Here is an 18,453-nt window from a genome sequence, read left to right on the forward strand (position 1 = left end):
GCTGTTTCAGAATCACTGGGATGGGAAACATATGATAGCTGTGGAAAAAAGTGAAAGCTTTTAACAGTTGGTTAGCAATAAGTGAAGGATGCCAGTTTTTGAAGGACCACCCTTTGGGGGAGGAGACCGTGACAAATTGCCCGTGAGGCTGCTAAGCACTCCACTTCTGGGGTGCGAGCTTAAAGGCAAGGAGAGAACGGAAGTGGTGCCTTTTCTCTCCTCGCTCGTTCTGCACACACACACACACACACACACACACACACACACACTCTGACTCAAGTTTGACAGCGTGATCCTTGGTGATTGGCCTGGTCCTCCATAATAGCATGTGCTTGACGCGGTTCTCAGCCTCAGAGGTGGTTTTGGAATTTGGTGAGTTCTATATGGAATATAGACTAAGCTTAGACCTAAGACTATTTATTTGTATAATCAATATCACCTTGTTTGTTGGCTAATTAATTCCCAAACAATAAACGCTAAGTAATGCATCTGTAACTAAAGCTCAGAGGCTTCTTTCTCTTACTGGTCTGGGAGATATATAAGGGAAAGGTTAAAGGGGATTTTAATGCTCTTGTATCCAATTTTAAATCTCACATAGCCAATGAGGAATGAGTCCAGGAAGAGAATCTTTGGTTGGAGGAGAAGTTGATAGCAAATGATTAGACTGTTTAAAGCACTCCCTTGGTATCTAATCTCATGGCAAATGGTGATCCTGTATCCTGGGGGGGTCCTACTTTACAGCAGGTAGGAGCAAGCAAAGGTAAAGCCTGCGGAAATATGTTCAGGAGATGGGAGGTGGCATTGGGAGGTGGAACTCGACCTGGGATGGCATCTGGAACATGTGGAGGACTTCAGGTGAAGACTGGCTCCTTGGTTGATAAGGGAGAGTTCCCTGGGAATTCAATAAGGGAATACAGGAGGGCTGAGAATAGAGGGATGGATCTTGAGCTGACAAGATCCACTGGAAAAGCCCTGGAGGGAACACGTTCTTTATAGAAGCAACTAGGGAGATTAATTGAATATAGTTGTGCTATGCTATGCATAATAAAATGATAATACTATCTAAATTAATTTACAGATTCAGTGCTATATCAAACTACTAAAGAGTTGCTTTAGTAGTAGGCTTCCACTAGTTGCGGATGACTATGGATCAGTGCCTTGAAGAGCCATAGGCCACAGTGTGGCTGTGCAGTCCGATACGGGAGCTGTAGCTGCTGCCACAACAAGGACCTGGGAAAACTGCGCTCTCTGTTGCCCGCTGGTTCCTGCGTCTCATTCATTTTTCTTCCTCCGGAGCTTTAAGGCTCATCTCAGCTGCGCGCAAGCTGCTCCTGAGTACTGAACTCCATCGGGAGCTGTCCTTGGCCATCTCCTCCTAGCTGCCGATGTCTATTCCCAGAGCCCTCAAGTCTCGCTTGCATACATCTCTGTAGTGAAGCCGGGGTGTCCAGCAGGTCTTTGGCCTGAGGCTAACTCGCCATAGAGTAGGTCTTTAGGAATGGGCCCTGTTGCTTTATATCTCTAGATAAAATAATAAAAATAATTGGGAGGATCAAGAATCTCAGAGGAAATAATGAAACTTGAGAAGGAAGGGGGGCTGGTAATACTATATTTTGAACTCTACCATAAAGTAGGAAAACATCAAAACAATTTGCTACTGGTTTAAAAAAAAAAAATCTGGGGGCAGCTAGGTGGCACAGTGGATAGAGCACCGGCCCTGGATACCTGAGTTCAAATCTGACCTCAGACACTTAACACTTACTAGCTGTGTGACCCTGGACAAGTCACTTAACCCCAATTGCCTCACTAAAAAAATAAAAAATCTGACAACTTGAGTAAGTTATTGCTGCTGTTGTTCAAAGTTTCAGCTTCCCAATTCCTTTCCAGCTCAGTTTTCTCTACTTGTATGCTCTATTCTGTTTGCTTTTGTTTCCTGATGTTTTGGTTTATTTAAACCATACTCCATACTTAAATTAAGAATTCTTACATAGAGGTATTCATGGTGTTGATGCTGCCCATCAGCAGCTGACTGTAGGACTATAGCACATTGCCCTGTACAAAGAAGGTGCTTAATAAATGTTTATTGATTGACCCAGGATAGCCTTTAAAAAATCTCACTTCTCACTTCTCATTCTTCTACCAAGTGGTTCTCCTCTCCTATACTGCTAAACTTTTTGAAAAAGATAAATATGCTGCCTCCATTTCCTTATTATTCTTACTTTTTGTGGTCAGGCTTGATCATAACCCCTACTCTACTAAAGCAACTCATTCTTGGATCACCAGTGATTAGCTAATCTCCAAATTCTTCCCTTCCCTGTCACTGGAATTCTTCAAGTAGAAGGTTAGATAAGCACTTTTCTAGGATGTTGCCGATGGGATTGCTGGTCAGGTATGAGTTGGACTGAATGGATTTTGAAGTTCTACGTAGTTTTTAGATTTTCTTATTCTTCAAATGGTGAGCCAACAGGGAGGGTTGTTAACACATTCAAATAAGTACATATTTCAGAGCAAGAACCCACACTCCATTATAAAATGAATGGGTTGGACTAGACCTTATATTTATGGATTTAGAGCTGTAAGGAACCTTAGAGGACCTCCAGTTTAAGCCCCTCATTTCTGATGAATTAATGGAGGCCTAGAGAGCATCAGTGATTTGCTAAAAGTTATACAGGTAGTCCATGACAAAAGCAGCATCTCTGTAGGTCCATGCTCGGTCCATTGCACATAGTAACAGCTTTGTCAATCTGTTAGTCATTTAAACACTGGTTAAGTGCCAGGCCCTATACCTAGAGGGGAACCAAGTATAAGAAGATGAAAAGTAGGAAGAGAACAGATGGTGAATGGCTTTAAATGCCAAATAAAGCATTTTTGTTTTGATCCTAGCGGTGACGGAGCCAATGGAGTTAATTGAGGGAATGAGTAGGTTGAAAAGGGTCAGACTGGAGCTTCAAGAAAATAACTTTGACAACCAATTAGAAGATGTATTGGAGTGAGGAGAGAAGAGATGTGTAGACCAACCACAAGGCTATTACAGTAGTTCAGATGATAGATAACGAGGGCCCACACTAGCTAGGATGGTGGCTGTGTGAATGGTGAGAAGGAAATGTATATGAGAGATGATTTAAAGGTAGAAACAACAAGACAACAGCAGATTGGATATGTGAGGTGAATTCGAATGAGGAATTGAGATGACACTGAGGTTACAAATCTGACTGAATGGGAGACTTGCATCCTCAGCAGTAATAGGGAAGTTGGAAGTGGTGGAGGTGGGGGAAGACGATGAATTGTTTTGGACATAATCCAAAAATCAGTTGAGGACACAACAGTGGTCCTCAGGAGAGAAGTTAAGGCTGGATAAATTTAGTTGAAATGTGTGAGATCCCAAGCAAGATAGTATGGAAGGAAAAAAAGGTGGCCTAGGTCAGAGCCCTTTGGGACACCCACAGATAGCAGGCATGGAGTAGATGAAGAACCAGTAAATGAGTGAGAATGAGTCTATGATGTTATAATTCTGGAATTTGACTTAGAGCTACCTCAAGTCAGCCCCATAGTATTACAGGCTTCCTTGAATATGAAGAATGGACAGTACACATAGGCAGAAGTAAGGTCTAAACTACATTTCCCAGAATGCTGAGAATTCTTGTTGCCTAACTATTTTTTAGAAACCCTCCAGGACTCAGGGCCCCAGGGCCCTTTTTCTCTTTGTCATCTGGGAAATAGAATCTGGACATGAAGTGCTTTGACCAGAAGGCTTCTGGGAAGGGTAGTTCATCAGCTCTGCAGGTGTCAGAAACCTTAGTTTGGCTACGTGGCAGTTGCTGGCGCCTTTGTTATCTAGAGGCTCCTGAGTGGTGAGTCAGACCAGGCTCCTCCTTCTCATAAGGAGGCAGACACCAAGGGAGGGAGAGGTAGAAGTTGTTGGCTAAGGGTTAGAGGGGCTGGGGGAGGGATAGAAATCAGAGGGGCTGGAGGTAGGTGTGATCCTGTCATTGTCCTTGGGTCTGTGTATGAAAAGAAGAAAGGACCCTGAATCCATGGGTCTGTGTGTCTGTCCATGTGTCTGTATGTGAAGAGAGGGCAGAGGACCACATGCGTGCACGTGTTTGTGGTAAGAGAAAGATTGGAGGAGAAGAGTATTATGTCTTCCTGTATAACAGAGGAGGGAAAAGGAAGTGTGTGTGTGTGTGTGTGTGTGTGTGTGTGTGTGTGTGTGTGTGTGTGTGTGTGTGTGTGTGTGAGAGAGAGAGAGAGAGAGAGAGAGAGAGAGAGAGAGAGAGAGAGAGAGAGAGAGAGAGGAGAGGAGCCTAGTCTCTCTGCCTGTGTGTGTGAAAAGAGGAGGAGCGATTTGTGAACATTTGAGATGGAGATAGGGAGCATTTATTAAACACTTACTGTGTACCAAGCACTGTGCTAAGTTATGGACATACAAAGAAAAGTAAAAAATTATTCCTGCTCTCAAAGAGCTCACAGTCTAATGGGGGAGATAACATGTGAACAACTATACATACAAGACATAGAGGGTACATTGTAGGTCTCAGAGGAAGCACTGGGACTGACAGGGAGGGTAGAGAAGCCCCATATTTGTGTTTGGGTGTCGGTGGGGGAGCTGAGGAGCTATATGTATAAAAGATTAACTGTGTCAGTTGTCTCTGAGTAAAAAGGAGAGGACCCTTAAGGTGTGTGTGTGTGTGTGTGTGTGTGTGTGTGTGTGTGAGTGAGAAAAGGGGAGGAGCACTGTGTCTTTGTGTGAGTAAAGAGGAATAGATACTCTGAGAGTGTGTGTGTGTGTGTGTGTGTGTGTGTTTGGGTTGGGGGAAGGGTGTGTGTGTGAGAGAAGAGAGAGTGGTCCCTGTGTCTTGAAAACAGTGAGATTGGAGGGATAGGGAGGAGTTAGCACTGTTTTAGAGAAGCCCCTATGTATATGTGTGTGCATGTGTCCATATCGTGGTCTTTGTGTGTGAGAAGAGGAGGAACCTTGTATCTCTGTGTGAGAGAAGGGAAGAGGGGAGCCTGGTAAGTGTGTATTGTGTGTGTGTGTGTGTGTGTGTGTGCGCATACATGTATGTATATGCACGGTCTGCATATGAGTGACCCTGTGTTTGGATCAGAGGAAAGAAAATGTGTGTCAGTCAACTAGCATTTATTAAGCACTTACTATGTGCCAGGCATTGTGCTAAGGGCTGGGGATACAAAGAAAGACAAAAATCACACCCTGCTCTAAAGGAGCTCCCCAATTAATGGAGGCAACATGCAGAAATTATGTACATACAAACTATATTCAGGAGCAATTATATATAATTAATAGAGGGAAGGAACTGTCATCAAGGAATTATGAGAAAGGCATATAGAAAATGGGATTTAAGAGAGAAGAGAGGAAACATACAAACCTGTATGTGTGAGGAGAGAGGCACTCTGTATGTGAGTATGTATGCAAATATGTGAAACGGGAGGAGCTTCGTGTATGAGTGTGACCAGAGGGAAGAGGAATACTCTATGTGCATGTGTGTGTCTGAGAGAGCAAGAGCCATTGTCCTGGTCTTTGTGTGTGAAAAGGAAAAGAGCTTGGAGTCTATGTGTAAAAAGAAGAGGGTATCCATGTCTATGTGTGTGAAAGGAGTGTCCCTGTGTATGTGAGAGGAACCCTGTGTGTGTGTGTGTGTGTGTGTGTGTGTAAAGGCGAAGACCCCTGAATTCATGGATATACATATATGCCTGTGTCTCTCTGTGTGAGAGGGAGAAAATTCTTGTATATGTGTGCTTGGGAAGAGAGAGGAGCCCTGGGGGTGTGGGTTTGTAAAGAGAGAAGCCCTGTGTGTGCTCTTTGTGAGAGGATGGAAGAAGTACATTCTTGGTTGGGGGTGGTAATGTTTGTGTGAGAAGAGAGGAGCTATGTGTCAGTGTGTGGGGGTGGAGGGGGGGATAGGAGAGGTTCGCTTTATATGTGTAGATACATAAATTTATGTGAGAGAGAAAAGGAGCTCTTTGTGTAAAGACAAGCTCTGTGTACATATATATGTTGAAAAAGAGGAGAGGAGCCTGTGTGTCTCCATGTGTGAGAGGAGCCTTGTGTGTACAACTGAAGAGTGTGTAGGGCGGTGGAGTGGGGTGGAGGGAAGCAGTCTATTTGTGTGGGGAGATGAGGAGCCCTGGGTATCTCAGTTTTTGTCTGTGTGTGTGGTGTGTGTGTGTGTGTGTGAAGAGAGGGACCTCTGTATCCATGTCATTATATATGAAAAGAGGAATCCTGTATGTGTAGAAAAGGAGGGGATAAAAGCACTCTGTCTGTCTGTCTGTGTCTGGCAAGAGAGGAGCTATGCATAGCATAGGGAAGGAATAGGGACAGAAGCCTAGAGCTCTATTCCTGTGTCTGTGTCTCTCTTTGAAAAAAGGAAAGCAGACCCCTGCCTCTTTGTGTTTGAAATATGAAGAGGAGTCCTGTGTCTGTGAAGAGAAATCCTCTGTGTGGAGGGGGGGTGGAGAGGGGAGATGGACCCCTAGGGGTTTGTTATACATGAGAAAGACGGATGAAGGAGCCCTGTGTAGTTGTTGTGTCATGTACGTGTGTAGTAGAGAGATGGAGCCCTGTGTCACTGTATCCAGGGGTCTGTGTGCCCATGTGTCCATGCTTCAAATGTGAGAGGGGAAAGTGGTGGTGTCCTGTGTCTGTGAAAAAAGTATAGATAGCCCTTAGTCCCTGTGTCTGTCCATCTGCTCTCAGGAGGCATCCCATTTCAGTGCATCCCTGTTTCTGTTTAGGGATGAGAAAGAAGAGGAGCCCCATATATCTCTGTGTGAATGCTTCTCTCTTAATTAACACATTTAATTTGCAAGGGGAGGACTGAATGGTAGGGAGCAGGTTGGGATAAGCCTTTATGGAGAGAGTGGCATGGGAGTTGAACTTTGAAGAGAACTTAGGGAGTCGTAAGAGGTGGGAGTCAGCAAAGAACAGCAGGCATAAGGGATCATCAGTGCAAAGGCATAGGGAGAGATAGCATGATGGCTGATGAATAGTTTGGTGGAACTGGACTTCAAGTGAAGGAGAGAAATAATAGAATATGGCTGGAAAAGTCTCCTGGGGCTGGGGCTGGAAAAGACTCCAAGCCTCTCAGAGGACATTGTGTTTGATTTAGAAAGCACTAGGGAGCTGATGGAGTTAATGGGGTAGGGGGTATGACAGACTCAGACTTTTGTTTGAGGAAAGTCTATCTTGGCAGTAATGTTATGAAGGATGGATTGGCAAGGAAGGAGGAGAGACACTTAGGAGGCCATTTGCCTTAGTCCCGAGAAGATGATGAATGCCTGCCTGTCCCAGAAAAGGGGTGAGGAGATACACCCAAGAGGTGTTGTGGAGGCCAAATCCAGAAGCTTCAGCCACTGCTTGGCTGGGTTGGGGTGAGGGAGAGGCCAGGAAAGAGTTGAGGGTGACAGCAAGTTAGGGCCTGGGTAACTGGAAGGACTGTGATGTCTGTAGGAGGGGTGGGTTTGGAGATAAACAAAATAAAACAAAAACCAGTGAATAAAGGGCCCAGGTATGTGCTTATGTACATAACTTTTTGACTGTGGAGCTAACTGCAGATTTACTTACCTGATTGTAAGCCATTTGACAGCAAAAACTTTGCATTCTCCAGGCTTTCATCTCCCGTAAGACCTAGCCACTAAAGAGAGTTAATTGTGAAGTGAATGAAACTTACTGAGTTGGATTTATTTGTTATGTTTCTACCTGCCTCTGGAAAGCCCTGAAGTCAGTCAGGCTGAGGCTATTAGCCTCCTCCTTCGACTCAGCCCTTTGTTTACCTACAAAGGTCCTAGTAGTTTTAAAGGACACAGCCTGGGACATCAGGGGGTAGTGAGATATGAACCCCAGAGATAAGGTCCCATTTAAAGGGAGCTTAATTTTCCTTCTACAGATTCCTTCTCCAAAAGAACGTGAAGATAGAAGAGGCCACTCCTGAAGAACAGGATCTTTCTTTAGAACCTTTGTGTGGAGTTAGAGATTGCTGGAACAATTCCTGACCATCTTGCCCTAGGAGACATTACTTGGATGAAATCGGAGCATCCACTGAACAGCAAAGAAGGAATGACTATGGAAGAGCTGATGAACATGTTTGAGAAGAAAGGTGAGGATTACAAAATGTGGGAGGGGAGAAATCTCTGCAATGAGGGACAAAGGCAAACAGAACTTGGGGGAGGGTAGGTGGCTCAATAGGTCAGGAAGAACATGATCAAAAACCATAACTGACCCTAATTCCCATCGTCTACTTGGCTTTTTGTTCCCATTCTCCATTTTTCCCTTGGGTTCTCCCTCCCTCCCTCCCTCCCCCCCTCTTTCTTTCTCCCTCTCCATGCGAACCCTAACCCTAATTTCAGTCTTAGACTGATGTAGTCCCTTGGCTACTAATGAAAGGTATCTAGGGTATGCAGATTCCTCAATCTATCCTGCTTCCAAATGTGTGGGTGGGAAACCCAAAACAACAACAACAAAACACTGTCCTCTTATTCAGCCAAGACAGGTTGTAGTTTTTCCAAAAGGGACTTTCATTAAAAGAAAACGGAAGAGGAAAAAATATATATTGTGTACACAAGTATAAAAAAAATGAATTTCCTGAGTGGAGCTTTCTGATGCAGAAGAGAATGACTGCCCCAGCTTGTGAGTATGCCTGACCCTAGCTCCTTTCTATCTCCTAAATTCTACTTGGAAAACCTGCCCCAAAGTTCCATTCTCAGTCCTTTGATGGTCTACCCTCACAATCCCTCCTTCATGAACTGTAATATTCCTAGGAAAGTACTAGTTTAGGAACTTGGGTCCTCAATGATAATGCACTGTTAATTGGGTAATACTTACAGGGGAATTTTTTTTAGTAAGGACATATTAGAAATCATAGTTGTGGTATATGTAGCCAGGATTATGATATCATTGCACAGCCTTTCTGGTACTTTCGGAACAGTATAGGGAATTTTTTTTTTCTCTACTCAATAGCTCTGGTTCTATCAGAAATTGAGTAGAATTGGGGAGAGGAAGGTCTCCTTGGCTTTAAGGTATGATGTACTTGGTGAGTGAGTATATTAATAGTCTTAGTATGGCCTCCCTGAAGTATTTAACCCAGGTCTCCCCTTCTAACTCTTCTGTGAGGAAAAAGAAATACGTTGGAAGCCAACATTAGTATCTTAGGTCAACATGAAAAAGTGGAGGTAACATAGGTAAAAAACAAAACAAAACCCGACAACAACAAAAAAATTGGAGGTGAGATTTGATTATGTACTCTGAATCCAGGAGCCCATTCATTTTCCATTGGTTATTTCAATGGGAGGCAATAGCCCAATCACTCATCCTTTTATAAACCTTTTCCTTATATGGTTTCTGTGACATTTGCAGTGTATTTGAATTAAATATTTTACTTGACAAAAAGCTTTCTGTTTTATGATTATATTTTATCTTCACAAGAACAGGAGAGACTGGTAGAATAGATATTGTAATGCTTACTTTACAAACATGCAAATCATGATTGGAGAGGTAAAGAGAAAAAGATTCTACTGGTCCCCTTTGATCTGTGTATGCTTGGGGAAGTGGTCAAATCCAAATGCAACATTTCAATTTCTAGCCGTATAGGTTTGAGAGTTGTAGGATGGTCTCTCTTACAGTTCTTTTTTCTTTCCCAGCTCTGCCTGAGAAGTATGACTTTCTCCCCAAACAGAGCACAGAGGTGGAGGAAATGACCTCTGGGCTCCTGGCATCCAGATCCCAGGTGAGCTGGGGTTTCTTCTCTCTCCTTAAATACCATATCATCTTTCACAAGTATAAGTTTTTTTCTCTTGTTCTAAAGATTTCTTTTCCAACAATGTTAGACCTGAACTCAAATTATTCCTACTGAGGAGGCTGGTTGATGAAGGATACAAATTAGCATTCCTAACTTGTCTAGTGTCTTCTTTCAGTATTTTTTGTCTCCGCCCAATATTCCTGCCCAATTATTGAGGCCTGCATGTGCTCACTATTATGGCAAGGTCTATGAATAGAACAAAAGTAGAAGATACATATTATAAACTCCCTGGAGAATGGAAGCCCCTTGAGGGCAGAGGTTGTTTGGTTTTTGTCTTTATATAATCAGCACCTAGTATAGTACCTTACATTTAAAAGGTTCTTAATATAAATGCATGGGTGAAGATATAGTCCTTGCCCTCAGAGGAATTCTAATAAGGTGGGAGAATACTGTTTGTAAAAGTTTTTAAACATTCTCTGGTTTTAAATGGTTGTTTCTTATGTACATAGTCTCCCCTATGTGTGTGTATCTTAAGCTCCTTGAGGGTAAAGATTATATGTATAAAGTACATTCTGTGAGATGGAGTTTGTTGATTTTTGTTTTGTTTTGTTTTTTAAATTATGTGCTTTGTTTTTACATGGCAGACACTTCCCCAAAAAAACATGCAAATGACCCTTCTCCCACCCCTCCTTCCCCCATGAAGTTAATTTTACAGAACTTCATGAAAAAGGTTATTGATTGTTAAGAAAAGCAACATGGGTCCTTTAACTTTGACAGCATGTGTCTAACATTGACAATTGTATTTGACCATAATTTTGTTTCTTCTCCGTGTTAACTTTATCAACATTGTTGCAGATATTATATTCTTCAGGCTCTGCTTTCTTGCTTTCTTTATTTTTTTCTGCATCATTTCTTTCTTTTTTTGGTGAGACAATTGGGGTTAAGTAAGTTGCCCAAGGTCACACAGCTAGTAAGTGTCAAGTGTCTGAGGCCGAATTTGAACTCAGGTGCTCCTGACTCCAGGGCTGGTGCTCTATCCACTGTGCCACCTAGCTGCCCCTGAATCATTTCTTATAAGCATTCCCTTGTTTATTTTTTTTTCTTCTGGAATTCTTTATATTCCTCATTTCCTCTTGAATAAGTAATATTCCATTATATTTATATGCCAGAATTTTTCATCTATTCCTCATTCATTGGGTATATTTAATTATAGGTTTTTGTTGTGATGATTAAAATTATGAGAGACATAGTTCCTTGGTAATTTAATTATTTTATTAATAGGCTGGTGGGTTAATAAGGGATCATAGGCCCCTCATAGTAGTGGAGCCTCAGTTCATATACCCTTCCAAATATAGGAGGTCCATTACATAGCAATCAAATCTAATTGGTTGAAGTCTGGGATATATGAGGTCTGGGATATGTGACTCAGGTCACTCAACTCTTGGGGAAGATGACATCCCAGAAAAAAATGGAAGATCCCCCACTTTTTCCCCCCAAACAGTTTCCAATTAAATTTAGTTTAATCTCATCTGTCCTTCATTATCTAAGATAGATAAAAGGATCTGTCTCCACCCAAGATTCTTTGTAAGCTTGGGTTGGCTTTGACCAAGATGAACCTTGGAGTGCAGGATGAGAAATGAGTAAGAAAGAAGGGGAGATCACTAAGTCCCCCAAGATATCGATCATTAATAATTATTTCTCACACTGTTATTACACATAATGTTACCATGAACATTTCTGTACACACAGACTTTTGGGTAATTTTTTTTCATTATTCCAAAAGAAAAATCATTTTCATTATTCCAAAAGAAAGAGCATGCTACCTTTTACAAACCACCAAACAATGAGTTTTCCCAAATTTTTGCATATTTATTAGCTCAATGGATATTTAGAGATATCTCAGGGTTATTTTATTTATTTTAATAAGTTGTATGCATAGCTTTCTTTTAAATCAGTCAATCACCCACTGAACATTTTCCTGTAACAAAGGGGAAAAAGAAAAGTTTATTATAACCAACTGATAAACTAACCAGGTATGAAACAATCTGTACCCATAGGCCCTCTCTGCATCTATACCAAAAGGAGGGAGATACATTTGATTAGCCCTTCTCTTAGACTGATTAGGGTTGTTTTAATTTATATTTCTCATTGTTGAACATTTTTTTTTTCATGTGGCTATTGGTAGTTTGCATTTTTCTCTCTTGAAAATAATGTTCTCACAAATTCTGTCTATTGAGGAATGACTGTAATTTTACATGTTTCCCTGTAAATTTTTGTATATCACTGTTTACTAAACAAAGAATTTTTCCTAATTTTTCCACATCTTCTAATTCTTTTTTAATAAAGATTTTTATTTAAAATTTTGAGTTCCAAATTCTATCCTTCCTTTCAGCAATCAGATACAGGTTATACATGTGCAATTATGTAAAACATTATCATATTAGTCATTTTGTGTAAAAAATGCAAATAAAAGAAAAAAAAGAAAGAACGAAAGTGAAAAATACCATGCTACAGTCTGTGTTCAGTCAATATCAATTCTTTCTTTGGAGGTGGATAGTATGCTTTTTCATTAGTCCTTTGGGATTGTCATGGATCATTGTATTATTGAGAATAGTTAAGTCATTCAGTTTTTCATCAAACAATATTATTGTCAATATTGCCTTCTCCTGATTCTGCTCACTTCAGTATACAAGGGTTCATATAAATCTTTCCAGTCCTTTCTGAAATCATCTTGCTTGTCATTTCTTATACCACAATATTCCATTACAATCATATACCACAGTTTGTTCAGCCATTCCCCAATTGATGGGCATTCTTTTGATTTCTAATTTTTTTCTCTTCTCTTTCTCTTTCTTTCTTTCTTTCTTTCTTTCTTTCTTTCTTTCTTTCTTTCTTTCTTTCTTTCTTTCTTTCTTTCTTTCTTTCTTTCTTTCCTTCTTTCTTTTTCTGCGGGGCATTGAGGGGGTTAACTATCTTGCCCAGTGTCACACAGCTAATAAGTGTCAAGTGTTTGAGGCCAGATTTGAACTCAGGTCCTCTTGAATCCAGGACTGGTGCTTTATCAGCTGCACCACCTAGTTACCCTTGATTTCTAATTCTTAGCCACCACAAAAAAAGCTGCTATAAATTTTTTTGTACAAATAGTTCTTTTTCTCTTTTGGGGGATGTCTTTGGGATATAAATCTAGGAGTGGTATTGCTGGATGAAAGGGTATGCAGTTTTATAGCCCTTTGGTCTTAATTTTGAGTTGTTCTCAGAATAGTTGGATCAATTCATAACTCCACCAACAGTGGATTTGTGTCCCAGTTTTTCCACATACCCTCCAACATTCAACATTTTTGTTTTTTCTTATATTAGCCACTCTTATAGGTATGAGGTGGTACCCCAGAATTGTTTTAATTTGCTTTTCTCTGATCAATAGTGATTTAGAGCATTTTTTCATAGGACTATAAATAGCTTGATTTCTTCATCTGAAAACTGCCTGTTCATATCCTTTGACCACCTATCAGTTGGGGAATTACTTTTATTTTTATAAATTTGACTATATATTTGAGAAATTAGCTCTTCATCAAAGATACTTGTTGCAAAAATTCTTTCCCAGATTTTTGCTTTCTTTATAATTTTGGTTGCATTGGTTTTATTTATGTAAAACCTTTTTAATTTTATATAATCAAAATTATCTACTTTACATTTTGTATTGCTCTCTATATCTTCTTGGTCCTAAATTTTCCCCTGTCCATAAATCTGATAGATAAACTATTCCATGCTCTCTTAATTTGCTTATGGTATCACTCTTTATGTGTAAGTCATGTACCTATTTTGACCTTATATTAGTATAAGGTTTGAGATGTTGGTCTATATTTACTTTCTGCTATACTGTTTTCCAGTTTTCCCAGCAGTTTTTGTCTTTTCTTCTAATTCTAATTGTACTTTAAAATTTTTTCTTCAGATGCTTTTTAAATTTTATATAATCACAATGATTTAGTTTGCTTTTATGAGCTTTACTATCTTGGGTTTTGTTATGATTTTTCCCATATCCATAATTTTGAAATATATGACATTCATTTTTTCTCTCTCTCTCTCAACCTCCACTTCCCCCAGCATTACATTTAGATATTTTATCCATTTGAATTTATTGTGTTTCTGGCTTAAGCTATTGAACTAAACTTATTTTTTTTCCTACACTGATATGCAATTTTCCTCATAGTTCTTTTACATTAAAAAGTCTCTCAGTAGTTCATGTTCTGGATTTCTTGAACACTAGATCAAAATGCACATTTGTTGCTAGGTCTTTAATAAGTATATTGTTGAAATATTTGTCTAAGGAATTCATTATGTGTAGGGAAGCATGTGAAAAAAAAAAAGGGATTAATTGACTGGGAAAATAGGAGAGGTGACCAGGCAATATGGTCAAGTAAAGGAAGCAATACAGTTCAACTCTCTCCACAGTTACTCTGCTGATATTTAGGAAGATCCCCAACTCAATCCTGATAGAGAAATTCAAGTTAAAAATCACAAGGTCATTTTCTTTTTCAGCTCACGATGGCATAAGAAAAGGTCATCAGAAGTCTGGATAGGGGTCTAGGCAGGAAGGCACTTCAAGAACCTTCCAGGTGGCATCTGATTATAGTCATGGCTATGTATTAGCATAAGGAGCACCCCTGATCCCGCTGGGATGATTGATATTGGTCAAGTAGTAGGAATAGCTGCCTGAGGGCTGAGTGGAAGATCTGCTGTGGATTTAGGAGAAGACCTGACCTGGACATATGTGGTAATTGCCCAAGGATGAGGTTACTAGGCAAAAAACAGGAACAGAAGGGAACTAGTAAGGCGCAGCTAGGTGGCACAGGGATAAAGCACTGGCTTTGGATTTCGTGAAGATCTGAGTTCAATTGGCCTCAAGACATTTAACACTTACTACTGTGTGACCCCGGGCAGTCACCTAAACCTCATTTCCCTGCCAAAAAAAAAAAAAAAAGGAACTATTAGCTCTGTGGCTTTTACCCTGCACCAGGGGGCTCTGACTCACGTACATGCCCTATGTGAGCTCAATCAAGGAGGAGCCTGTCACTCTTAACCTGCAGAACCTGCCAATTAGCTGACAGGATTGGGGGGCCAACAGCACTCTACTGGAATTCCATTCAGGGACAAGGTTACAGTTCTATAGCCCATATACCAAACTAGAATTATAGCTTGTGGAACTCAGACCAGAAGGGCAGTGAACAGATTTTTCCCTAGATTAAAATATTTTGGGCATACTGAAAGCTTGCAATTCTCTAGCCTGAGCAGTCTAAGAGTTTCTTAAAGAACAAAGTACTCCATATCCATGGAAAGCAGCAACAGGACCAACCATCAAACAAACAAACAACCAAACAAAAAACAATTAAAATAGAACCCAGAAAAGCCTAGTCATTTCCATTCTCTGGCTCTAAGACGAAGTTCTAGTTTTGTAAGTAAGGCTGGGAGAAAAAGTAATTATTATAATATAAAAAGATCCCAACATAAAGAGATGTTAGAGATAGACACACACAAGACACAACCCCAGTGAAAGCAATGACTCCAAAACATATATAGTAAAGCCTCAAAGAATAACGCAATGTGAATACAAGTTCAACTAGAATTCCTGGTAGACATAAAGCAAGGGTAAAAAAAAGTTAAAAATAATTTCATAAGTGAAATCAGACCATTCAAAGCCATGGAGGGGAAAGAGAAGGAGAAGGAGAAGGGGGAAGGGAAAAGAGAAGGAGGGAGGAGGAGAAGGAAAGGGGAAGGGAAAAGAGAAGGAGGAGGGAGAGAAGGAGGAGGAGAGAAAGGAGGAGGAGAGAAGAGGGAGGAGGAGGAGGAGGAGGAGGAGAAGGAAGAGGAGGAGGAGGAGGGAGTATGAAGAGGGAAGAGGAGGAGGAGGAGGAGGAGGAGAAATAACAACAACAACAACTTAAAGACTGGATGTCATATCTCAAGAAACCAGAAAGAAAAGTTTCCAGATCTCATAGAACCAGAGGTCAGGGTTATGTAAAATTCTTATGGTCACCACCTGAAAACAACAATAACAACAAAAACTACCAAGAACATCAAAGCTGATATCCTGAATTTCCAGTTCAAAGGAAAAAAAAATACGGCAAATAGCCAGGACATAATTCACATAATGAAGAGTCACAGTCAAGACTACACAAAATTTAGCAACTCTCACAATAAAAGAATGGAGAACTTGAAATACAGTGGTCAAAAAGGGCAAAAGAATAGCTTATAACTAAGAAGAAAATTATCCAGGAAAGCTGAGTATAATCCTATAGGAACTTTTAAAGAAATAGAACTTCCAAGCATTCTTGATGAAAACTCCAGCGTGAAGAGAAACTTCGAAATACAAACACAGTAGTCAAGAGAAACCTAAATGGTAAATATGAGTGAACAGTCAGAAACAAGATGAAGTTTTACATTCAAGTAGTGGGGAGAAGATAAGAATTCCTCAGAATCAATGTCTTCAAGGGTCATAGAGGAAGTTAAATTAGATAGGGCTTGTGAGTTTTTGTTCTGTTTTTGGTGTTTTTAAAAGAGGGAAAGGGAGGCAGAAATGATGCACAAGCAAATGAGTGGGAAATTATTTCACATATTCATGGTGTACAATTAGAAGACAATACAAGCATGTAAGAATGGGTGGAGAAACAAGCAACACTTGAACCTCACTTTAATTTTCAGTTTGTCAAAGTAGATCAGAATACAGACACATACAGAGTTGGATAGAAAAATGTATTTCACTGAATGGGAAAACAGGAAGGGAATAGGGAGAAAAAGAGGGGGACTAAGAGGGAGGATAGAATCAGGGAGGGATTAATCATAAGCAAAACTGCAACATGGAGTGTAGATCACAAAAGGAAGGGTTTAAAAAGAAGAAGTGGTAAGAACCTCCAAATGGGCTCTGGGTAAAGAGATCAAGGAAGCAGAAAAAATTGCTTCAAACCTAGAATACTGATGCTGAGCATACTCCTTACTTAGTACCTTCTTGTAAAGTTGACTTGGGAACAGTGGGAAAAGTAAAAGAGAAGAAGCTGAAGAAAACCACAGTCAACAGTCATCTCTGTGAATATAATAAACTCATCCATAATACAGATCATAGAATGACTCTAAAAATATTGTTTGCAACAAACATGTTGATACTTAAAGATTTTACACAAAATTAAAATAAGGGACTTACTTAAAGTTAAGAAGACATGAGTCAGCAATATGGTCTCGGACAAAGCTATAGCAAAAATAATCTTAGTTAAGAGATAAACTTGGAACTTGCATTAAGGCCTGAAAGGGTACTATAAACAAAGGAATAAATTACATACTTAACATATGCACCAAATATAAGCATCTAAATATTAAATGTAAAAAAATAAGTTACCGAAAGAAGTAATTTGTCTCTTTTAAATATGGACAAATAATAAAAACAAGAATGAAATTAAGTACCTAAATGGAATAAAGGTAGGCATACCCACTGTTTAGCATAATGCCTCACATAGAAAACATTTAATAAGTGTTTATTGATTTTTGTTGTTTGTTTTTTTGGTGAGGCAATTGGGGTTAAGTGACGTGCCCAGCGTCACACAGCTAGTAAGTGTGTAAAGTGTCTGAGGCTGGATTTGAACTCAGGTCCTCCTGAATCCAGGGCCGGTGCTCTATCCACTGTGCCATCTAGCTGCCCCAGTGTTTATTGATTGACACCTATTTACATCACCCTCCAAATCAGTTACCTTTTATGGCAAACCTCTACCTTCCTCAATGACTTTAGCAACTTATTGGTTTCCTAATTAGTTTCATTCTTTGCCATACTCAGTAGTTTTAAGGGACTTTAGTTCAACTTTCTCATTTTTCACATAAGAAAACTGAGGTCCATGATCAGTTACTTTAAACAATTATATTTGATGACTTCAGACAATCTGGCCTGAACTTCATATTGTATATGTATGTAGTGCATTTCATTTGGATGTACATTTTAACACAGGCAATGCTATTTTTTATTGAATATTCTTTATTGACTATTCCAAAGAACTCATAGTGACATGCAAATAACTATGTTTAAATAAACTATATATAGGATATATTGCACATAAACATAGGGAAGGTATTAGAATTAAGGACTTGGAAAGGCTTCTTATAGAAGCTGAGATTTTAGCTGGGATTTGAAGGAAGGCAGGGAAGTCAGGAGGTAGAAATGAGGAAGGAGAGCATTCTAGGCATGGGGCACAGCCAGTGAAAATGCTTAGAATCAAAGGATGAAATGTCTCATTTAGAGTAATAGCAAAGAATGTCACTTCATTGAGGAGTCAGTTCTGGGGATGTAAGGTATAAAATTGTGAGTGGGTGGGTGGGAAGGCAGGTTAATAAGGGCTTTGAATCCTACACAGGACTTTATATTTGATTCTGGAGATGAGAGGGAGATGCTGGAATTTATTGAATGGGGGTTGGGGCTGACATGGTTAGATCTGTACTTTAGGAAGATAATTTTGAAGGCAGAATAGAGATGATGGACTGAGGAAGACTGTGTGGCATGCATCCAATCAGTAGGCTACTATAATAGTCCAATTGTTAGGTGATGTGGTTGTACCAGGCTGTGGCATCTATCAGAAAAAGAAGCATGTATATGTGAGAGATGTTATGAAGGCAAAATTGATAGGCCTAGGCAAAGGATTGGACATGGTGGGGTGGGGGAAACTGA

General features: G+C 40.0%; 1 protein-coding gene across 14 annotated transcripts in view; it reads left to right on the top strand.

Annotated features, from left to right (window-relative positions):
- LOC122744641 (zinc finger protein 215-like) overlaps positions 1 to 18,453 on the top strand; it is a 57,124-nt gene that overhangs the window by 8,899 nt on the left and 29,772 nt on the right. For 5 of the 14 annotated variants that reach the window (XM_043990216.1, XM_043990224.1, XM_043990226.1 and 2 more), the window contains exons 1-3: positions 3,970 to 4,108; positions 7,908 to 8,117; positions 9,658 to 9,743. In XM_043990216.1, the coding sequence (XP_043846151.1) occupies positions 8,042 to 8,117; positions 9,658 to 9,743 (162 nt within the window). In that variant the 5' untranslated portion in view covers positions 3,970 to 4,108; positions 7,908 to 8,041. Of the gene's footprint in view, positions 1 to 3,729; positions 3,852 to 3,922; positions 4,109 to 4,861; positions 5,014 to 7,907; positions 8,118 to 8,501; positions 8,648 to 9,657; positions 9,744 to 18,453 lie in introns of those variants that run through there. The other 9 variants (XR_006355089.1, XR_006355090.1, XM_043990217.1 and 6 more) reach the window with 5 other exon arrangements.

This window comes from Dromiciops gliroides, chromosome 2 (genome assembly GCF_019393635.1).
Source record: "Dromiciops gliroides isolate mDroGli1 chromosome 2, mDroGli1.pri, whole genome shotgun sequence".
NCBI classification, from domain to species: Eukaryota; Metazoa; Chordata; class Mammalia; order Microbiotheria; family Microbiotheriidae; genus Dromiciops; species Dromiciops gliroides.